We start from the raw sequence: 22,753 nt of genomic DNA, 5'->3' as shown, positions 1-22,753 counted from the left end.
CAATTTGTTTATCACGGTTTTTCAATAAATAGGAACACCAGGGGTGTACAATTGATTTTTTTAAAATATTTACGCATGCGTTTTTGATATGTTTATTGAGGAGCCATATCCATCACACACGTACATGCGAAGTTTTACATGCATATCTATTATACTTTTTATATATGATGGTTTGTTTGTGCCCGTGTATATTATTCAACAGAGCCTACTCTAAATGTCTGTTACTTTGTTTTATTGTCAAATATGCAGAATATAAACGACTGTATAATGTACAGAGGATTTTACAATAAAGTACCTCATTCTGAAGATGCCTATCTGTTTGTAGAGACCGTCAGTGAAGTGTTTCTTTTTTATCTCACGAAAATTTCAATGATCAAATGAAGAAAGAAAAATTGTGTTGTCTCATTTTTTAAATATGTACTGAACACAAGTTTTGTATTTTGTATAAAACGTGTTGTGTTGATTTCGATATAATGTTAATTACAAAATAATCATATTTATGACTGAGGTGAACCACTAATTACATATGTTTATTCGTTCTGTTTCCTATATAAGTGCACTTCAATAAATTTAAACGACACTATAGAGTAACGGAAATTTAATAAACATTGAAAAATGTATTGTGTGAAGCAAACATTAAACAATAGCCGATACAGAGCTTTCGCGCTAAACATGCAGAAATGGATGATATGGCATTATCTATACAAAATATTTCTTAAGTGTGACATATATTACTTGTGAAAAATAGTGTTAACTGAGCATTTAGACCACACAAACTGTTCCTTTGCAGATTTACAATATTAACATAATATAATTTAGGCACACACATAAGTGCTAGCATTCTTTATAAACCATTGCAATGAAATAAACACAATGGAAGTATAAATCCCAATCTCCCAACATGCCTGAAACGTTATATATGTTACAAGTCACGGATATTTTATCGTCACGGACATTTCTGCGATCGCATATACCAGAAGGGGTAATCACGTGATAGTCAAGATGACGACGTCCATACCGAGACAATTATTTTTCGCCGTTTTATACCCTTTATGTTTATTTTTTAAATGACGCTCACTTTCCAGCCATATCAGTAAAAGGTGATTAGCGTATATTTCGTATTTAAATTCGCTAAATATCTCGACTTGACTCCCCGCAAATTTTCTTAATGGAGCCCTAATTAGGTCATTCCGCTAAGAAATTTCGCACCGAGTAAAGTCGAAATGTAGAGCGAATATTACTATGAAATAGTAGCCAGTAACTTTCTTCCTAATATGGCTGGAAAATGAGCGGCATAAAAAAATACAAGTAATAAAGGGTATAAAACGACGAAAAATACCTGCCTCGGCATGGACGTCGCCATCTTGTTTGTCACGTGATTACCCCCTCTGATATACTATTCAACTTCTTTGACTTTAGCCCATTATTGTGTGGGTATATTCATTTATACCAGTAAACCGAAAGTTTAATTTATTATAAGCACTATTGCTAAATCTAATACTGTTCATAAAGGTTCTGAATATTCACGCGAGTGTTGTTTTCCAATTGAAACATTCTGTTTGACTTCCCCGTAGCAATTGGTGCTGCAATAGTTTACATTTACATATTTACATATTTGTTTTCGAAGAAAATGCATTGTTTAAAACCAACAGTATCACAGAGGTTACTTATATGTGGATGGTATAATGTAATTAATATGAGAAGGCGACAGTAACGGACATTTAAATTAGATGTTTTGTTAAATCACTTTTGCTAACTATTTGATCTGAAATGCCAAACTACGATTAATTTTTATTTTATATGAATGGGTTTATAATGTATAACAAGGATAGCCCGTGTTTTATATCGTCAATGTGTCGTTATTACCTGGCGACAGGCATTGTTCCTATTTATTGAAAAACCGTGTATAGTTTCATGTGTTACGCAATATTCACCTTCGATATATCTTCTCTTCAGGTATACATAATTATCGAAGTATAGGTCACTTTATGGTTTAGATAATTACTTATTAAAATATTAGAGTTATTTAGTTACAAGGACTGTTCTGTTGCTCTTATCCGCAGTTGGTATTCAAACCATATATATTTTACCAGATTTGTGCAAAATAAGGTGATTTTATCTCAACTATACACAGTCGGCAAATTAATTAGCATCATTTTTACAAACAGAAGCTTTTGTGGGCTTTTCAAACATTAACTCATTTGAGCTTTTGAACTGACAATATACTGTTCTAAATCATAACAAAATATAAATTAAATGTAATTCTTTGTAAAATTTTCTTAAGCAAGGTATCATGCTATTATACAACATTGCAGTTTACCTACATATTTTTTAAAAGGTCAGATAGCTTAATTGGAAGAGGAACCCAGGCCAATATCATATGATCAATATCATCAGATGGCTCATGGATGGATTCGGGTTCGAATGCCGATTTACGAAATCGTAATCCTGTCGTAGCGAATTATTTTTTTCCTATCGAAGTTAACACTTATGAATGACAAACACACAATCCGAAATAGATCTACGTTTATGATTCGTTCGATGCTTTAAAATATTAAAAAAAAACAGGGTTAAAACCACCGCGTCAAAATTGTTGTCCCTAAAATACTGAGAGAAACTAGATCTATCTATCTAGATAGTATGTTTTATCTGAGAAATGACGTCACACTAGATACGTCATACATTGCGTAATCAAGTAAATGAAAATTATAAATACGGAAAGCTGGTTCGGTAATATATTTTAAAGAAGACAAAAAGGATGATATATAATATAACGATAACATTCATGATGCGTCCCAATAAATTTCAAAGGTCAAATATTAGAACATGTTAATCGGCGCGTAGGAATACATACTTACGGTTAGATCACGGTCACGTGATGTACTGCAGGATATCAACTAGTTTATCCGACCCTGCTTTATTTGGTCAATGTTTGCAACAGAGGCAGGAAAAATACATATTCTGGGTTATAAACTAACATTCATAACCAATTGGCACAACTTTGTCCCTTCTATCTTTCGTATAGTAGATATAGGAGTTTCGCTGAACATCTTTGAGCCCGGTACAAATTTTAGGGACCATGTCTACTTGGCTTGTGCTAATATATTTTATTTAGAACTTGCGCTCTGTTGGTTTTTCCGCTTTCTGAGCGCCTGCGGGACGTGTAAAAACATTGTAATGTAGACATTAATATTACCGGGATCTGATTAACGTTCACATTAATTTTCAGACATTAAGTATTTCAAAACACACCTTTAAGTTAGGTCAAAGACAAGGGTTGTACACTATGCAGGGAAGTTGAAGACGGTAGTCAGTTGCTCTGGTGAACTACTTTTTGTCACTTAACAATTTTCAAAAGACGTGTATCTGTTTATACATGTTCCTTATTTTGTTTTGTTTTTGGTAGATTTTTTTTTATTATTGCTTGTTGTAAATTTTGAATGTTCAGATGTGTTACCTACTTTTTAACCAAGTTTTGAACTACTATTTTTTATGTAACCACTGTTAATATTTTATGCACTTATATGTATATGTAGTTGTATCGTTTTGGATGTTACAGTTTTGATTTGAATAAAACCCTCAAAACAGACAAAAAAATAAAATAAAACATTTTCAAAAGGATTGGACAGAACTTATTATTTTCCATGATCCTGTCACTGGTATTTATTATGAAATGGAGTCTTACAATACAAATAATGAGGAGGAAATCACAGACCAACCGACAATAAACAAGAAGGCCAAAATGGACATATGTCGCTCACCTGTTGAACATCGCTCTTTTTGGCATCTATATTCAGATTCGACTTCCATTGTGTCTAGGTCAGCGCAAAAGTGTATGTACTTGTATCAAAATGAGCGATTTTGGCTTATTTTCTTTATTAAGTGTCACCAAGAACAGTCACGTGAAGTTTTAAAGAAAATAAATGGCATAGTGTAAGAAGTCGTTTAAAGGCATTTCTATTTTTAGCTCTGATGGCCATCTTGTTCAGTGGTGCAGAACGATTTTAGCCATTTGTTTAAAGGTCATCCAAGAATCATTCCTGTGCAGTTTGGTCAAGATCCAATAATTGGTTAAGAATGAGATGTCATTAAAGTGAAATATCTTTTTTTAGCTCTTGTTGCTTAATTAAGCATTGGAGCGGAACTGCTATTTTAATGAGAAAAGAGGATCATCAACTGATCATTCCTGTAAAGTTTAATCCAAATCCAGTCATTGGTTTAGGATGGAATGTCGATTAAGTGCTCCTGTGACCTACTAGTATAATGCATGTTAACGGAACTAGTTATGTAACTTGGTAGAGTACCATCCGCGGATCATTCCTGTGAAGTTTGGTCAAGAGCCATGCATTGGTTAAATAGGAGATGTCGATTAAGTGGAAAATCATTTGTTTAGCTTATGTGACCTACTTAATCAGCGGAGCGGAACGATTTATATAACTTTTGTAGATGATTATCCACTGATCATTCCTGAAAATTTAATCAAAATCCAGTCAGCAGCTTCAGAGGACATGCTGTTTAAAGCAAATGTTGACGACGGACGGACGACGGACATCAGACCATCCTAAAAGCTCACCTTGAGCACTTCGTGCTCAGGAGAATAAAAAGCATGATTATTCTCTTAACAAAGCGCTGACCGCAGTTTTACTCCAATTTTTTGCATTGCAGCTTTCTGTTTTCATGTAATTTGTCGCTTCTCTCACAAAGACTAGCTAAAATGTAGTACGCATTGCTTGTCTGAAAACATTTCCAGGGAGGCATAATATTTGTTTACACGTGTGAATCCTCTGGTCTGGTCCAAGTTTAAGGTACAGCATGCCAACGGATTTAACCGATTTAAACCACCAATGCTTTCTGTAATATTAATTATGTTATTTTTAACATTAAATTTTTTATTAAGCGTTTAGGATAGACATGTAATGTTTTAGACTTATTTCTGAACATGTATGTTAACAATATTAAAAATATTGCGATATCTTACGTTTTTTGTTACCGTTTTCGTAAATGTATAACTATGAATGATGATGGATTTTTTCATAGAATAAAATTATTTGTCCAACGAAAAGAAGCCTTTAATATAGATGTGCGCTTCAAACAGCATTAAGTGAAGTATCTGAAAGCGTTCATTATTGTCGTCGGCATAATCTAAGTTAAATTCATATAAAGAAATAAATCTATAACGAAAACATTTTGGCAACATAATGTTCAGACCTGAAATAGCACATCACTATTTAAATAGTTGTACAATTAAAATCCAATATGCTTAGTTGAAATAGTTCATTGATTTTTATATTGCGTCATATTAATACTGAACTAGCTTTGCATAAACATATATCCTTTTTCTTTGACATATGTTTTCTCTTAAAACACATGTGTAAACACAGATGATGGCATTGTCAACAATCTAGTTCATGATTATTCATACTTAGTCTGATAGCTTTATTATTATTTATTTTATATAAATTTCCAAAATTAGGTTGCATTTTCCCACGTGTGAAATTTTTGTTTAGTGTGATTCATTCGGATTTAATGCAGGAAAAAGGATCATAATTTGTGTTTTCATTTTATTATATTAAGGGCTTGTATGTGTGTTTTTCAGCATTACGGGAAATTTTAAACAAAGCGCTTAAAAAACATATTCCTGGGATTGCATAACTTTTGTTTACATGTGTATACCCTGTTATCCATTCAGGACCATGTTTTATATTCAGCACGACTATAACGTTTTCTCAATATGTGTTCGTTACATAAGAGTAAAGCTCTATTTGCTTCAGCGTTTATTTATGATATAAATAAAATGTTTTAAAGTACCCATATTTACTGACCATGTACGTTAGCACAATTCCGAAAATTGTGAATTATTTTATATATTTTATTACCGTTTTCGTGAATGTATAATTATGTACCATGATGGGTTGAAATATTTTATTTATTTTTATGTTTCGTTATATTAATACTGATATAACTTTGCATAAAAATAAGTCCTTTTCTTAAAAAATTGCTTTCTCTTATAATCACATGTGTAAACACAGATGTTGGGAAAATAGCATTGGCAGCAATCTAGTTGATAAAACATTGTATAATTATATCTGATTACCCATTCTTAGACGGATAGCTTTATTATCATGTATTTTTATATACATTTTCAGAATTAGGTTACATTTGCTACAGTCTGAAACGTATGGTTGGTTTAATTCACTCAGACTTGCTGGAAGAAAAAAGTACCAATAAGAAAGTTTTGAGTTGTCATGTTATTATATTAAGGGTTTGTTGCAGCAATGTGATCAAAATTTTAGATCGTGATAATTTCTTACATGCATTTATATTGTTTTCTACTAAAACAGTATTATGTCGAAGTATATGAACGCATTCTGTTGATGGGGTCAACTTAAATATCTTCATATACAATTAACAATACATAGTTAATGTAGATTTTATGTTGTACTTTTTATATAGAAAAAACGTCAACGCTTATTTTAAATTGACCTGATTCATCACCTATATTTTCTGGATAAATGTTAACTTTATAACATTGACACTCTCATTTGTACGAAAAACTGATTTTAATATCGCCATATAATTATGTAATATGCATACAGTGTACGCCTGAATACGCATCTATGGTAGTCAAATAAAACGCATGTAGAAAAATATACATTAAACCATAATAGTTTAATTATTTCGCTTGCATGGACAAACTTATTCTTTCTGTATGTGTATGTCTAGAATTAGGTGGAATTTTGATCAAAGCGCTTTTTAAAACATATTCCTGGGGTTGCATAATTTGTTTTTGCTCGCGTATACCCTGTAATCCTTTCAGGACCATGTTTAATGTTCATGCCTTTAACGTGTTTTAAATATGCGATCATTATATAAGAGTAAAACTCTATATGCTCCAGCCTTTATTTAGGATAGAAATATTATGTTTTAAAGTACATGTAGTTTCTGATCATGGGCGTTAACACAATTCAACTGTTGTGATATCTTTTACCGGTATATATTTTATAAGCGTTTTTGTAAATGTATATTTACGTACCATACTGGGTTTCAGCATAGCATACAAGTTACTTGTCCAACGAAAAGGAGCCTGTACTATGGATTTGCCCTTAAATCAGCATTTAGTCGAAGTACCTGAACGCTTTCATTTTTGTCGTCGGATAATTTAAGTTCAATTTATATAAAGAAGTAGTCTAAAACAATGATTTTGGCAACAAAATCGTTCACGCCGAGGGGCTATGTCACTTTTGAAGGGCCCAAATGGGCAAAGTCTTCAAAAAAACATGAAATTAAGAATATAATTTGAACATATAATACTGGTATAAACTGGAAATATCTCACGGGAAATGTATTTATGTATTTTGAAATAAAAATCATTTTAGAAATTTGTGTACATATTGATGTCATAACTTTGAGGTTCAATGCCACTGTAATGAAGGTAAACAAGGTGAAACTTCAGCTGCCATAGCGGCACAGCATTCCCATCATCAACCGCGCCTGGTGCTTTATTTACGGCCTATGACCAATTGCCGATCAGCACAGCATAGAACATAACAAAACAACACACATAACAAAGGCCGTTGAATAAAGCTGGTGTCACCGCATTGGAACGGTCAATGCTAAGCATTTGGGGGTTTGAACCGGTTTTAGAGCGCTCAACCTCACATTTGGCCCAGCGATATTCAAAACACACATACGTGTAAATAAACATTTACCTGATAGGATTGTAACACAAATTAAAAGGCAATAAAAGAGAACTACAAATGTTCAATTTAATTACAAATTAATTACTCTATGGTAAGAAGAAACCAGAACAACAGCGCTACAATTTTCTGAGGCACGATGCAATGAACGAACAAGTATCAATTACATCCCATCTTTTGAAAAAAAAAAGCTTTCAAGAAATAACCTCATATAGTTAATTATTCAGAGCATCGTCGCACATGGTCAGGAAGAAGATGCAATTATGGGTGTAAAGAGCCAAATTGTACACCTTGGTTGTGTATATTAATAGAACCGAAATATAAAGTAAGGAAAATAAGTATAACTTATATGATATTTACCACCTAAAAAAAATTCCTTTACAAGCAGTAAAATATGTACTGAAAAGAGAGGGGATTGTTGATAATCATATAAAACTTAAAGGCATTTAGAAAGTAAACAATGTATAATTATACAAATAAAAAATCATAAAAACAAAAACATCCAGACTGAGAAGTATATAAATGAATGCTAGCTAGTCGAAGTCAGCAACTCATTGTACATGGAAAGTTCTTTAAGTGTTTAAGTGTCCGAGTGTCGTATTTTAACACTTTTATCCGCAACAGGCCAAAGGCGCTGTCTCATATTGTTCGCTCGTATGACCCGTCATTCATTAGTTCGATTTGTACTTCGTGTTTTATTTCTTTTTAAACATTCTTATGATTTGTTTCGACCAAATTTCTCTTTTGTCGTTTTAATATTTGGTTTATTGTACAAATATGTATCAGCATGAGGTATATGTAAAATACAAACAATTTTTATTTAAAATGGGAATCAATTGTCTTGTTGACATCAACAAGCTTTATAATAATGTATTTTTGCATACATTTTAAGAATTCGGTTGCATTTTCCACAGTCTGAACTGTTATGTTTGGTTTCATTCTTTGGGACTTGCTGGAAGAAAAAATATCAATAAAAAAGTTTTGTGTTGTCATGTTATTATATTAAGGGCTTGTTGCAGAAATGTGATCACAGTATTAGAATCTGATAATTTTATTTAGGAATTTATATTGTTTTCTACTAAAAGTATGTTATTTAGGATAGAAATGTTATGTATTAAAGAACATGTAATTTCTGATAGTGGACGTTAACAAATTCAAAAGTTGTGATATCTTTTATATATTTTATTACCGTTTTTGTGAATGTATATTTACGTACCCTGCTGGGTTTCAGCATAGCATACAAGTACTTGTCCAACGAAAAGAAGGCTGCGCTATGGGTTTGCCATTAAATCAGCATTAAGTCGAAGTACCTTAAAGCTTTAATGTTTGTCGTCGGATAATTTAAGTTCAATTTATATAAAGAAATAAGTCTATAACAATGATTTTGGCAACAAAAACGTTGACGACTTTAATAGTATATCACCATTTAAACAGATGCAAAATTTAAATCCAACTGCTAAGATGAACTAGTTTTTTTGTTTCGTCATATTAATACTGAATGAACTTTGCATAAAAACCATTTTCTTTAACAAATGCTTTCTCTAATAATCACATGTGTAAACACAGATGTTGGGAAAGTAGCATTGCCAACAATCTAGTTCATAATATTATCTGATTATTCATACTTACACGGATAGCTTTATTTTTATTTATTTTATATACATTTTCAGAATAAGGTTGCATTTTCAACATTGTGAAATGTTATGGTTGGTGTTTAGTTGTGAGCTTTAGCTCACAACTAATGTAGAGAGGCAGTTTTGCAATTCAGTCTGCTTTAGCTAGGCTATGAACGATAACTGCAAGTAAGTCTGCTGTAAGCTATGCTATGAACGATAACCACTTCCTGCCTGCACTACCTGCATTGACATTATGCAGAAGACGAATGTTAGGAGCGTCTGCGCTACTACTGCAGTGTGTGTATTTAATCAATAGTGTTTAACAGCTTGTAAGACGACATTGGCAAGTCTAGTGTTTATCATTGAAATCTGTATATATTGGCTGCTTTCAGAGAAAACGGGCCTTAATGCATGTCAAATATGATTAGCCTGTACACATTGAGCCTGTGTAATTCGCACAAGCTAATCAAGGACGACACTTTCTGATTGTATGGTGTTTTTCGTTTAAAGACAGTATCTGGTACTGGGATGACAATTAATGCATATGCAAAAAGCCCTGTTTTCCCAAAATGAAGCTTAAATCATCTTTTTTATTTATGTTATAAAAAACCCATCTCAACCTGTGCTTTAAGACACACTCTTTATAAATTGAATGGGGTGTATTCATTTCAAACTTGCGATATAAAATGCTATAACATAATTTTGAAAACTGAGTTGCGTCTAAGATTATACAACAGCGAACAACTTCAGTGCCCCTAGCGCTTTGATATTCACACGGACTTGCTGGAAGAAAAGAACGTATCAATAAAAAGTTTTGTGTTGCCATGTTATTATATTAAGGGCGTGTTGCAGCCATGTGATAAAAGTTTTAGCTTCTGTTATTTTCTTTCATACATTTAGTTTGTTTTCTACCAAAACAGTATTATGTCGAAGTATATAAACGCATTCTCTTGATGGTGTCAAATTAAATATCTATATCTATATAAAATTTAATGATATACAAAATGAAGATGTTATGATGTATTTTAATACCAAAAAAAACGTTAACATATTAACGTATATTGTAAATTGACTTGACTCACTACTTATTTGTTCTGGTTAATATTAAACTTATATCATTGAAACTCTCATTTGTACGAAATAATATGATATCGCCTTATTGTTATGTAAGAATTATATGCAAACAGTGTACGCCTGAATAAACATATATGGTAGACAAATAAAAACGCATAAAGGAATATATACATTTTACCATAATAGTTGAATTATTTTGCATGCATGGACAAGCTGATAATTTCTATGCGTGTGTATTTCCATCATTACGGGGAATTTTTAAACAAAGCGTTTAAAACATATTCATGGGGTTGCATAACGTTTGTTTACACGTGTTACCACTGGAATCCATTCAGGACCATGTTTATGTTCAGCATGTCTATAACGTTTTCTAAATATATATTCGATATATAAGAGTATAACTCTAGTTGCCCGAGCGTTTATTTAGGATATAAATGTTATGTTTAAAGCACCTGTAATTACTGATCATGTGCCTTAACACAATGACGAAAATTGTAATATCTTTTATATATTTTATTACCGTTGATAATTATATACCATGATATATTTCAGCATAGCATACAGGTATTTGTCCAACGAAAAGAAGACTACAATGGGTTTGCCCTTAAATGATCATTAAGTCGAAGTACCTGAACGCTTTCATTTTTGTCGTCGGATAATTTAAGTTCATGGACAAACTGATACTTTCTATGTGTGTGAATTTTCAGCATAATGGGGAATTCCAAACTAAGCGCTTTTCTAAACATATTTCGAGAATTATATGATTGTTGTTTACACGCATATAAACTGTAATTCATTCGGGACCATGTTTTGTGTACAGCATGCCTACATAACTTTTACTACCTATGTGTTCATTGTTACGGTTAAATCTGAAGTTGCTCCTGCGTTTTATAGGATAGAAATGTTGATCTTACGTTTAAAATTGTTAAATTGTTAATACTAAATTTACGTTTTAAATTCTGAGCATGTATGTCAACAAAATTTCAGAAGTTGTGATATTTTTATACATATTTTAACCGTTTTCTTAAATGTTTAATTATGTGCCGTGTTGGATTTTAGCATAGTATACGAGTATTTGTCCAATGAAAAGGAGCCTGACTGTACTATAGGTATGCCCATATGTAAGTTTTTAGTCAAAGACCCTAAAAGCTTCCATTTATTTGACGTCTCGATAATGCAGGGTTCATTTAAATATAGAAATAAATATATAACAGCCATTTTGGCAATACAACTGAACACATATTACACGTATACACACATATGTTGCGAGAATAGCATTGTCAAAATCAAAATAAGATCTGAATTAGCCAAAAGGAGGTTCTCATAACGAAGATTAAAATATTTATAAACTTCGCTCATTCAGACATTTTTGTTCTTAATTTTCAAACGGGTTATTGACGAGAAGCATTTTTGAAGAACAGATAAAGACATGTTTTAAATTTCGCTGAAAAAATGGTAATACAAAAAAAACGAGTATGCTCTAACTTTTGTATATTTTTAAACAACTATTGACAATTATAAGACCAATTTTCGTTTTAAATGGTAAAAATAAACTTTTTAGCACAATCAATCTGTAATATGACCAACAACACAACTAAAACGACCCAAGAATTAGTTTGACTCATACTATAATTGTTGTTATATAATGTTGACGCTGTAATACAATTTTAATATTCGAATTTGAATTCAATGACTATATACCGTTAAAATTGGTAAGCACAGCAAGATCAAAATCAGCGTTAAGGTGCTGAGCTTCTTAAGTCTGTAATTGCTACCATTAACTGCGTAGCAGTTTCCGGTTTAGAAAAGAAAACTAAGTGTTTTTGGACAAGTCGAAATTTTGAAATGTATTTCTTATATATTAAACAACAAAACAACGAAATGTAAAATGTACAGACATCTGCAGCGTTCGAAACTTGTTCTTTACAGGGTCCAACCGAAAACATATATTATTGGTTTAGAAGAATAAAATCCACATATTTTAAAATGCGCCCTAAGGCTGGATTTCATAACCACATACATACTTTTTTTAAAGAAAAATCATGAAAAATGCATGTTCTATTGTAAAACGTCTTCAAATGTATCAATATACTTGCTATATCATGCTCTACAAGCATACTAATTTTTAAAGCGGAATAGTTAACAGGTAATTAATAATTAATTAAGAGAATTAAGTCACCTTCGCCATAATGGTCGAGGTCGACTTAACTCTGCAAAATTGAATTTCGGCTTCGCCCAACGGTCGCGATAGTATTTATATATATATATATATATATATATATATATATATATATATATATATATATATATATATATATATATATATATATATTATATGTGTTCAGCATGATCATAGATGGTCACTGAATAAGACTTATGAATCTGACCTGAGTTTACAGTACCTAAGCAGAATTATGCCCCCTTTTGTACTTATAACATTCTGGTTAAGTTTTGTATACGACAACTCAGTATTTCTATATCTTATTCATGTATTAAATTAAATACCAATGTACATCTTAGTGGACTTATATGTGTCCACTGACAAATGGCCATAACTCTGAACTGCTATTTAGCAGAATGTTGAGGTTTATGTTTGATAATAATTCACTTTTGTTGGCATTGATCAATGTTGATGAAACTTTGTACATAGCAAGCCAGCAAAAAGATCCTGCATTTGGGGCCATTTGGGTCAAGGTAACTGAAGCAAAAGCTAAGAATAGATAAATTGTTTCTTGTAAATAAGCTCAGTTAGGAAAGATATATTTTGATAAATTTGTGTGTGTATTTAGCTTACATGCTAATCTGGTGTGGGATAACATTTGGTGTCAGTCGTATCATGGTCACTGTTACTGAAAATACAAAAAGAATCCTTTAAAAAAACTTTACTTTGGATGGAGGTAGTATACTGTGATTTTTTGTGAGGAAGGGTACATGCAGACCAAGCGGGGATTGCATTTAGAAGGGCCACTCTGATGAAGGTCACTTAAAGCCACATAAATACTCAAAATTAACGAATATTTCGTAAAATATTTCGTGAAATAAATTTAACTCATACATATCAGTGTTCTTCATAGCAATAGCCAAAAACGTCAACACTAGATGTGGCTTGGTAACATGTATCTTGTTAAATCTATGTTACCAGACCACATCTAGAGTTGAAATGTTGGCTTTTGCTGTAAGGAACACTGATTTTGTATGTGTAAACTTTATTTTTCGAAATATTTTACAAAATTTTCGTTGATTTGGAGTGTTAATGGGCTTTAAAATAGAAAAAAATGTTTTCACTAAATAATTTGACTTTGATTTGACGTATGGTGCAGCAAGTTGGTGTGTAGTAAGCAGACATGAAGACTTTGACCTGGATTTTGTCTGGCAAGATGAAGGTCACTGTAACTAACAATAGAAAAATAGTTTCTGATCATTAAATAGAATTTTGAGGTTGTGTAATTAAATTCGTGTTAAGGAAGCTCATACGCATACCTTTGGATTGCTTAGTTATTTAAATTCAAATAAAGTAATAGGCAAACCCATGAAAACCAAGTATTTTGGCATGGCCATATTTCATGCTGTAATCAACATTTGCAGGTTTGATTATGAATGTATTTTATTAAGCAACTAAATTTCAGATATTCCCGATATCAACTATCAAATATTTCTTTACGATCATTGTATTCAGTTACTGACTTAAAATGTACATTAGCGCTATCAAAGCAGAAGAAAAGTCATTCATGCTGTCTTGGTACAGCTCTTGTTTGTATGTAGCAACTTCATTTCCCACTCTTTTACAGGGCGAATATGGAGCAGTGTACGAAGCAAAGTTGAGAAAAGGAAGCAATGTTATAGATGTTGTAGCTAAATGTAAGTTATTTTCAATTATTTTTGTGAATTACTGGGGAGATAGTTGGATGGTCTCCTTTTCATCAGAGGTTATTTGCTATACAATAGCCTAAGTACGGGGTTATATGAGAGCTATATTCTGTATGCCTGCCTCCTAGTGTGTTATATACTATTACTTCAAAATGACATTTTTTTGTTAATTTTATGTTCTCCTTATTTCTAAATTTCTTGGAAAAACTTCTGACTTGAAAATAGTGGGTCCTCTACCAAACATGCATATGGTTCCACTTTATTGTACGATGTGGCCAACATAGCTGGTTATAAAAATGTGTCTTAAAACCTTTTTTCATACGCTTTGGTTTAATTTGTGAATTATTTCACACAAATGTTCATTAGGTGGGACTCTGCCAAAAGTATTGAACACGGTTTTCTCCATTGCATAAATTGCCGTTTTAGCTAAAAATAAAATTCTTTTTAAAGTTTTGCGTATTTGAAATGTTTCATTGAGTTCTTGGCCAATCTTCATTAAAATGTTCCCAATTTACCTTGGAGGATACTCTACCAAACGTGCATAAAGTTGCTCTTCACTGCACAATTTTGATACAATACCTTATAATAGAAATAAGTATGTTTTATCACTGTTTTATGCCCAAAAAGGCAACATATGGCTGTCTGTCTGTTCATCTGTCTTGTGAAATTTTCAGTCTCAGCTTAATTTTGCCATAGATGTCCACCGTCATAAGACGACATTGAGCATGAAACACCGATCACTACCTAAAAGGTCAAGGTCACTTTTAGAGGACAGAGGTCACAATATGCCATTACACTGCTTGAAAACTACTGTCCCCGCCCTACTTTTGTCATATGTATGGGTTTCGAAATAACTTGACAACGATTTGAACCATCATTAATGACGTGTTGCATGTAAGACCCCTATCCCTTTCTCAAAGGTTAAGGTTACACTTCAAGGTCAAAGTTCAAAGTTGATTATAGAACAGCATGAAAATTGTCTGCCTCTGCCATATGATTGCCATGTATTGATAGATTTTAAAATAAGTCTTTATAATCCATCATAAGATGACGTCTTATGTGTAACACTGGTCATGCGTCCTCAGATGTCAAGGTTACACTTAAAGGTAAAATATCAAATTTTCCATAAAATAGCATTCGGGACTGTTACGGTGTCAGTCATCATGCAATCTTAAAATAACTTACCACAGAATACCTTCATCAGTAGACAACTTGTTGTGTGTATCACCATAACTGAAGCAGTCAAGGAGACACCTGCAGGCCATATTACAAATAAGACACTCAAGTACATTTTTGGATAGTTTTTTGTGTCTTTGGAGAAGATCTTGAGAATGCTGTCAGAGAGGTAATCATTCAAGGACCTCTATATTGCTAGGCAGACAACATTTCCACCACGCCTCCACGACTTTAAGCTGTGTACTTATTAAAGGTTTGTCAGCAATTTGTTGGCCGATCTGGGTAGCTCAGTTGTAGGTCGCTGGCCTAAAAATGTCGGGTTCAATCGATGGCCTGGCTACATAATAATTCCCCCTTACTCTTATTAAAGTAAGGCAGTTGTCAGTTTCTGGCACAAGAATGTGCACTGTAGTCGTTAACCAGCTTACCCATGAGATGAGGTGTGTATTGGTTTACTGACCATGGTTGATATGACTGAAATACTGTTTAGAACAGCAAACAATCAAACTGATCAAACAAACTGTGTTTTCCTCTTGCAGTCTTGAAGTCTGATAGTCCTAATGACAAGGATAGGGCAGAGTTTGAGAAGGAGGCTAGCGTCATGGAACTATTAGAGCATGAAAACATCGTCAAGTTTTATGGCACCTGTTATATGGATATGGGTGAGAAATAATTCAGCACTACGTATTCATGCATTTAACAAGGGGATTTAATTGTGTTTATTTCCACTGTAACACATTAAACATGACATATAGTATGTATTAAAGCCACATAAATACTAAATATCAAGAAATATTTCGTAAAAAAAATAAAAAATAAGCCATACAAAATCAGTATTCCATATGGCAATAGCCAAAATTTCAACGCTAGATGTGGTATGGTAACATAGATTTAACGAAATACAAATGCTCAATTATGTTTGTGTGTGTAACAATATATTCCATGTGTATTTACCATGCGATATTCAAACATTTACAAGTGAACGCGAAATTGGCTTCTGGCAGCTCATGAAAAGCACGTCATGCCTCCGACGCCGCCCGAAGCAAATTGTGTGTTTGCTCGTAAAAGTTATGATATCAACTCGAGATGTTCACATGAAATATGTTGTGACACAAAAAATAAAAAACAAGCCTTTTGTTTATCGTTAAATCAATGTTGCCATACAACATCTAGCGTTGAAATTGTGCCGATTGATAAAAAGAACACTGTTTTTGTATGGGTCAGCAGTGAAGTACATGTTTATATTGAACACTTTTTTGTATACTGTCTCAAACAATATCTAGTATGTGTAATACAAAGTAACAAACCTATAAAAAATCACAGTTGTTAAACAAAGATCACAAAGTCTGCACATAATTGTTTTTACCTTAATATCTCATGTGAGCAACATAGGGTCTTTAGGCCGTCTTGATTTAATATATTATAACTAGTTTAGATTATTTCATATGTTATTGTTTTTAGGTGGTAAGTATACATATGTGAACAACTCCCTTTAAGGAGAATTGCTCATATTACAAAGATGGAAAGCCTTTCAGATTGAGTTAATGTTCAAAATAAATGTTTTCAGGATTCTGTCTTGTGATGGAATACATCCCAAAGAGGTCTTTGAAGGAGTACTTTAGATCGAAACCAGACATACCGAAGTGTCAGATCTTTCAGTTTGCAATTGACATAGCTTCCGTAAGTTGATTTGTTTGCATAGCTTCAGTAGCTAAAATATCAACAATGCGTTTTGCAAAGCTTTGCTAATTTCATAGATGCCGTTTTTGCACACTATAAATACATCAACATTACTCCTGCAAAAATTGGATACAGAAACAATCTCTCAAAAGAATCACCCCCCCCCCCCATTACAACCAACTCCCGACGACGACCTCTATTTTTCAGTCCTGATTTTTTCCAATTATATTTCTACAGTCGTTTTATTCACTAATCCGGCCAACCAGCTAACGGCTATAACGACCACTTTAATCTGTCATAATCAACACTAAATTGACACCCACCAAATGACCAGTATCTTTCACACTTAACTTGATTGGGGGTTGTGGTTGGATTGCGTTTCTGTATGAAACCATTGTGACCCAATAAACGACAACGGTATCGACTGCGAGGTGTTGATAATAAGTTAATTTGATCAAGTCTTTGATGGGAAATTATTCTTATTTGGTACACACTTTAAAGACTTAAAACTGCGGATAATGTAACGGCTAGGATACTTGAGCAAGATGGTGTTGTTCATGATGGATATAAAATAACAACCTATATGCCATATCGTTATTGAAAATGGATAGGCAAAACTGGAAAGAGTTGTGTTTAAAAGGAAATATTGATGATAAATGTAAGTATTGGGAAATCTCAACAGCAAATGAAGATTTATTTGGCATTTGAAAGACGCAGGTGTGTTAATTTTTTCCCTCCCTCCAAAACGTTATTTTCTTGACTCCAATCTGTCATTTGATAGCTGGACATTGATCTGCATTATTTGATGTGTATGCAGCTGATAATCTGTTGACAATGTTGTGACAAAAAATGTTCATACAAGTGGATCTCGATTGGTTTCATAATTTTCAATCAATTTATTGTTGCGTCACCTTCATCTGCATTGACTTTTATCTGCCAAAGCAATTGAAAAATGTGCACTAACAATATAAATTACTCGTTATGAAAAGCTCTTATGTTTAAGCCTTGTTTAAGAAAAACGATAGTATCATGATGCAAATTATGTTTGAGTTCTTGTTTAAAAAACTTGAAGAACTATCTTTGTACAATGTTTTGATTGATTACCGTTATATTGCATGCAACAGGATTAGAAATCATTGAATATTTACCATTAGTATTATCTGCCCATCAAAATTCATGAAAACTCAGCATCAAGACCACCTAGCTATTAAGACCACTTTTGAAAAGTCCCACAGGTGGTCTTTATAGTTAAGTTTCACTGTACTTTCATTCAAATCTCCGCACACTCACATTTTTTACCTTGATATTTACATACGTTTAGAGTTGGAATTATTCCAATTGGCTAATGAATCAATATTGTAAAGACTTCCACTGATGGCAACTCAATGCAGCGTCTTGTTTATTGTTATTACTTGCAGAGGGTATTTGTCACCATAGAGACAAGTTCTAGTTTTTCTGTAAAGACCTTAGAACACTGGTGATACAATTTTCAGTTTTAACCTTGCCATGATCACATTGTGATAGACTTTAATCAGTGATCATTCGCTAATTGGTGTCAATATTTACTTTGTGAACACATTTATAGCTGTTATTCTCGTGAATCTTGGTCAAAACAATTGCCCCAATGATGTATTGCTCAGTAAGAAACTGGTTTAGGTGGGGTAAATAAATAGATTCTGAGATCAAATTATAGAAAAAGCTTGTGATCGCTCTTGAAGTTACTTAATATTTCTTCTTCATAAAACTTGCTCAGAACACTTGTTCTTCTCATTTAATAGCTGATTTTGAAAACCATTCTGATCCATTGACAAACATGTGTTCCCAGGGGCATGAAGTGTTCCATTTGGTCATAGTAATATCTTTGTTAAACTGGCTATTATTATAAAACCTGGTGAACTTTCTGAAGTGACATGTTTTGCCCCATCATAAGCAAACTTAATCAGAATGGTTTTCTGCTAATATCATGGCGAATTTTGAAAATGGTTCTGGTCTGTTTAAAACCACTACATCCAGGAAGGGAGATTGTGTCAGTTTTTAATACGTTCATAGTACACTTTCAATGGGTATTAAATATATTGGTTGTTAAATGTATGTTAATAAAGTGTGTCTACCGGTATATTTAATCCAATTTGAAATAATCTTTTCTTAGTGAAAAGCACTTTTGTGTTTGTTATGTTTAGTTAATCAAATAAATACACGAAGTAAATAACCGAAACAATGTGAGAAAAGCTCTGCAATTAACCCCTTTTCGATCGAGACCGACTATACGATGTAGCGTAGTGTTGAACGTGGACCACAATTTGAATCTAGCTTAGTTGGATTTTAGCCTCAAGCATGCGACTTACAGGATTTTTCCGAAACCAAATTTTAATCATAAAAATCCAAATGTGTGATAATCGGGAGTAAACCTTAAATATTTGTTTAGCTATAAATGCTCATGGTGAGCTGTTGTGATCACGCAATGTCCAGCGTCCGACATTATGCACCATATGTCATCAAATTTTAGCTTTTAACTACACCAGAGGCCACATTTTTCATCTTTTATCTTGACAACATCTTATCCTAATAGAATATAGCTAAGAAGTAGCTAGGCTTAGTTAGAATCTGGGTGTCCAAAAACGGGGTCATAAGGTCAAATCTTAGAAAAAACATTTTTATCACTCTACACACCACTGTTATGACACACTCTTTATGAGACTTGGTCAAAATGTTGATCATTCCAATATCAAGGCCAAGTTCAAATATGGGTTTTGGGTATCCAAATACTGGTAATCAGGTCAAATCTAAGAAGAAAAAAACAATAACTCGAGAAGCAACCTTAATAACTCAATATTGATTCAATTGGTCAGAATGTTGAGCTTGACAATATCTAGTTGAAATCACGTCAAATCTAAGATTTTTTTATATTTCCGCTCTAGAAGCCACATTTTCTGACTCAATATCAATAAAACTTGGTCAAGCTCTTTTGTTTAACAATATCTAGGCAAAGTTTGAATATTCTTAATATTGGATCCAAACCTTAATTACCAGGTCAAGTCTTGGACAATCGGTGTTCCTTGAACTCAAGTGGGCGATTCAGTGCCATAATCTCCCTTTTGTCTTAAATTTGCATTGAAGTTCTAGTGTTTTGTACAGTTTATACGTCATCTAGTGAAGTATAAAAGGAAATTAATTTTTCCAAAGCTGTTGTAAACAATATAATGACTTTTTATTCCAACCGATCAAATGATCACGGGGTATATTGTTTTTGGCCTGTCTGTCAGTGTGTCTGTCCGTCTGTCCGAAAACTTTAACATTGGTAATAACTTTTGCAATAATGATGATAGCAACTTGATATTTGACGTGTATTTGTATCTCATGGAGCTGCACATTTTGAGTGTTGAAAGGTCAATGTTATCCTTCAAGGTCAAAAGTCTAATATATGGCTTCAAAGCGGCGCATTAGGGGGCATTTTGTTTCTGACAAACACATCTCTTGTTTTTAGCTCACCTGATTGCTCAGGTGAGCTTTTGTGATCGGTCTTTTTCCCGCGTCCGTCCTTCCGTCGTCCACATTGTGTTTGTAAACACTCTAGAGGCCACATTTCTTGTCCGATCTTTATGAAACTTGGTCGGAAGATTTGTCCCAATGATCGAGTTCGAAACTGGGTAAAAAACTAGGTCACTTGGTCAAAAAAAGAGAAAAACCTTGTAAACACTGTAGAAGTCACATTTCATGCCCAATCTTCATGTTACTTTGTCAAAATGTTTGTCCTTATGATATTTTGGTTGAGTTCAAAAGTGGTTGCGGTCCGTTGAAAAACATGGCCGCCAGTGGGCGGGGCAGTTTTCCTTATTTGGCTATAGAGAAACCTTTAAACTCTCTAGAAGTAAAATCTTTGCCCAATCATCATAAAAATTGGTCAAAACATTGTTTTATTGATTACTCGGACGAGTTTTAAAATGGTCTAGATCGGTGAAAAAACATGGCCACCAGGGGGCGGGACATTTTTGTCTATATGTTTATAGTGAAAACATGTGAACACTATAGAAGTCACTTGTTTGGTTCAATCTTCATGAAATTTGGTCAGAACATTTGTTTCCTAGAAACGTGAGTTAAGTTTGAAAATTGTTCCGGTCCGTTGAAAAACATGGCTGCCAGGGGGGACGGAGAAGTTTTCCGTATATCTATGTAATAAAAAAGGCTTGTGAACAGTTGAAAAGTCATCTTTTTTTGCCCAATCATCATGCAACTAGGTAAAAACATTGGTTTTATTGATGCATTCGACAAGTTAAAAAATGGCCCAGATCGGTGAAAAAACACGGCCGCCAGTGGGCAGGGCAGTTTTCTCTGTATGTATATAATGAAAACATGTGAACACTCTAGGAGTCACATTTTTTGGCACAATTTTCATGAAATGTGGTCAGAACATTTGTTATATAAATATGAGAGTTGAGTTCGAAAATGGTTCCGGTCCCTTGAAAAACATGGCTGCCAGTGGGTGCGCATTTTCCTTATATTTATATAGTAAAAAAAAGCTTGTGAACACTCTAGAAGTCACATTTTTTGCCCAATCATCATGACACTTTGTGAAAATGTTTGTTTTATTTATATCTCAGATGAGTTTGAAAAAGGTCCCTATCGGTCTCAAAACATGGCCGCCAAGGGTCGTAGGGCAGTTTTCCTTAAATGACTAGAGAAACCTTGTGAACACTCTAGAAGTCACATTTTTTGCCTAATCATCGTGAAACTTAGTAAAGACATTGGTTTTATTGATATCGCGGACAAGCGGAAAATGGCTCAGATCGGTAAAAAAACACTTAAGCTCACCTGATTGCTCAGGTGAGGTTTTATGATCTGTCTTTGTTCGTCCACATTTGGTTTGTAAACACTCTAGCATTCACATTTCTCAAGCATTCTTTATCAAAGTTGCTGAGAAGCTATATGGTCACAAGATTCCAGTCAAGTGTGATAATGAGCAAAATTGCATACTAAATGCTAGAATTATTGCCCTTAGATTGTCAACATTTTCATTATATTATACAAAATCCTTGTAAACACTCTAGAGGTCACAATTTTGTTTCAGATTTATGAATCTTGGTCATAATATTTATTTTTGTATGCAAAGTCTAATGTTTGGTCATGAGGGGTCAAAATATAGATCACCAGGTCAAATCTCTACATATGCCAGAGTTTTGGTTCAATAATGATGAAACTTGGCCAGGATGTTTGTCTGGACAATATCTAAGTCAAGTTTTACGTTTGGTAATGTGAGGACAAAATCTAGGTCATGGGGTCTAATCTTACAAAAACCATGTAAACACACTAGAGGCCATAGTTTTGGTCCAATAATGATGATACTTGACCAGGATGTTTTTATTGATAATATCTAGGCAAAGTTTGACATTGGGTCATGTGGGGTCAAAGTCTTGGTCACGGGGTCCAAATCTTACAAAAACCTTGAAAACACATGTAGAATTAGCATTACTTTCAAATGTTTGCGTTGCAAAAAAACATGCAAATGGGCAGTACTCAATCAGAATTAATCATACTCTCACACAGCAAAAGTAAACAGAAGAGAACCAATCTGATATGCTTTAGAGTACTGAATTTTCAACTAAGCAATGAACAAGGCCTTGCAAAAAAAGGTGAGCAAACTAGGGC

The 22,753-nt window shown here is 33.3% G+C and overlaps 3 protein-coding genes across 9 annotated transcripts in view; 2 read left to right on the top strand and 1 right to left on the bottom strand.

Annotated features, from left to right (window-relative positions):
• Window positions 1-22,753, bottom strand: part of LOC127879169 (uncharacterized) — a 156,544-nt gene that overhangs the window by 55,420 nt on the left and 78,371 nt on the right. The window lies entirely within an intron of this gene.
• LOC127879174 (anaphase-promoting complex subunit 10-like) overlaps window positions 1-22,753 on the top strand; it is a 160,325-nt gene that overhangs the window by 99,199 nt on the left and 38,373 nt on the right. The gene's annotated exons all lie outside the window — the stretch shown is intronic.
• LOC127879166 (tyrosine-protein kinase JAK2-like) overlaps window positions 1-22,753 on the top strand; it is a 487,084-nt gene that overhangs the window by 448,210 nt on the left and 16,121 nt on the right. Inside the window, exons 16-18 of one of the 6 annotated variants that reach the window (XM_052425848.1) lie at window positions 14,176-14,245; window positions 15,970-16,092; window positions 16,998-17,110. The exons of 4 other annotated variants lie outside the window; for them this stretch is intronic. In XM_052425848.1, coding sequence (XP_052281808.1) covers window positions 14,176-14,245; window positions 15,970-16,092; window positions 16,998-17,110 — 306 coding nt within the window. The remainder of the gene's footprint in view (window positions 1-14,175; window positions 14,246-15,969; window positions 16,093-16,997; window positions 17,111-22,753) is intronic. One more of the 6 variants, XM_052425847.1, reaches the window with a different exon arrangement.

The sequence above is a fragment of the Dreissena polymorpha genome, chromosome 4 (assembly GCF_020536995.1).
Source record: "Dreissena polymorpha isolate Duluth1 chromosome 4, UMN_Dpol_1.0, whole genome shotgun sequence".
NCBI lineage: Eukaryota > Metazoa > Mollusca > Bivalvia > Myida > Dreissenidae > Dreissena > Dreissena polymorpha.
Note: the sequence above shows the minus strand (reverse complement) of the source record. Positions and strands in the feature narration are given on the sequence as shown.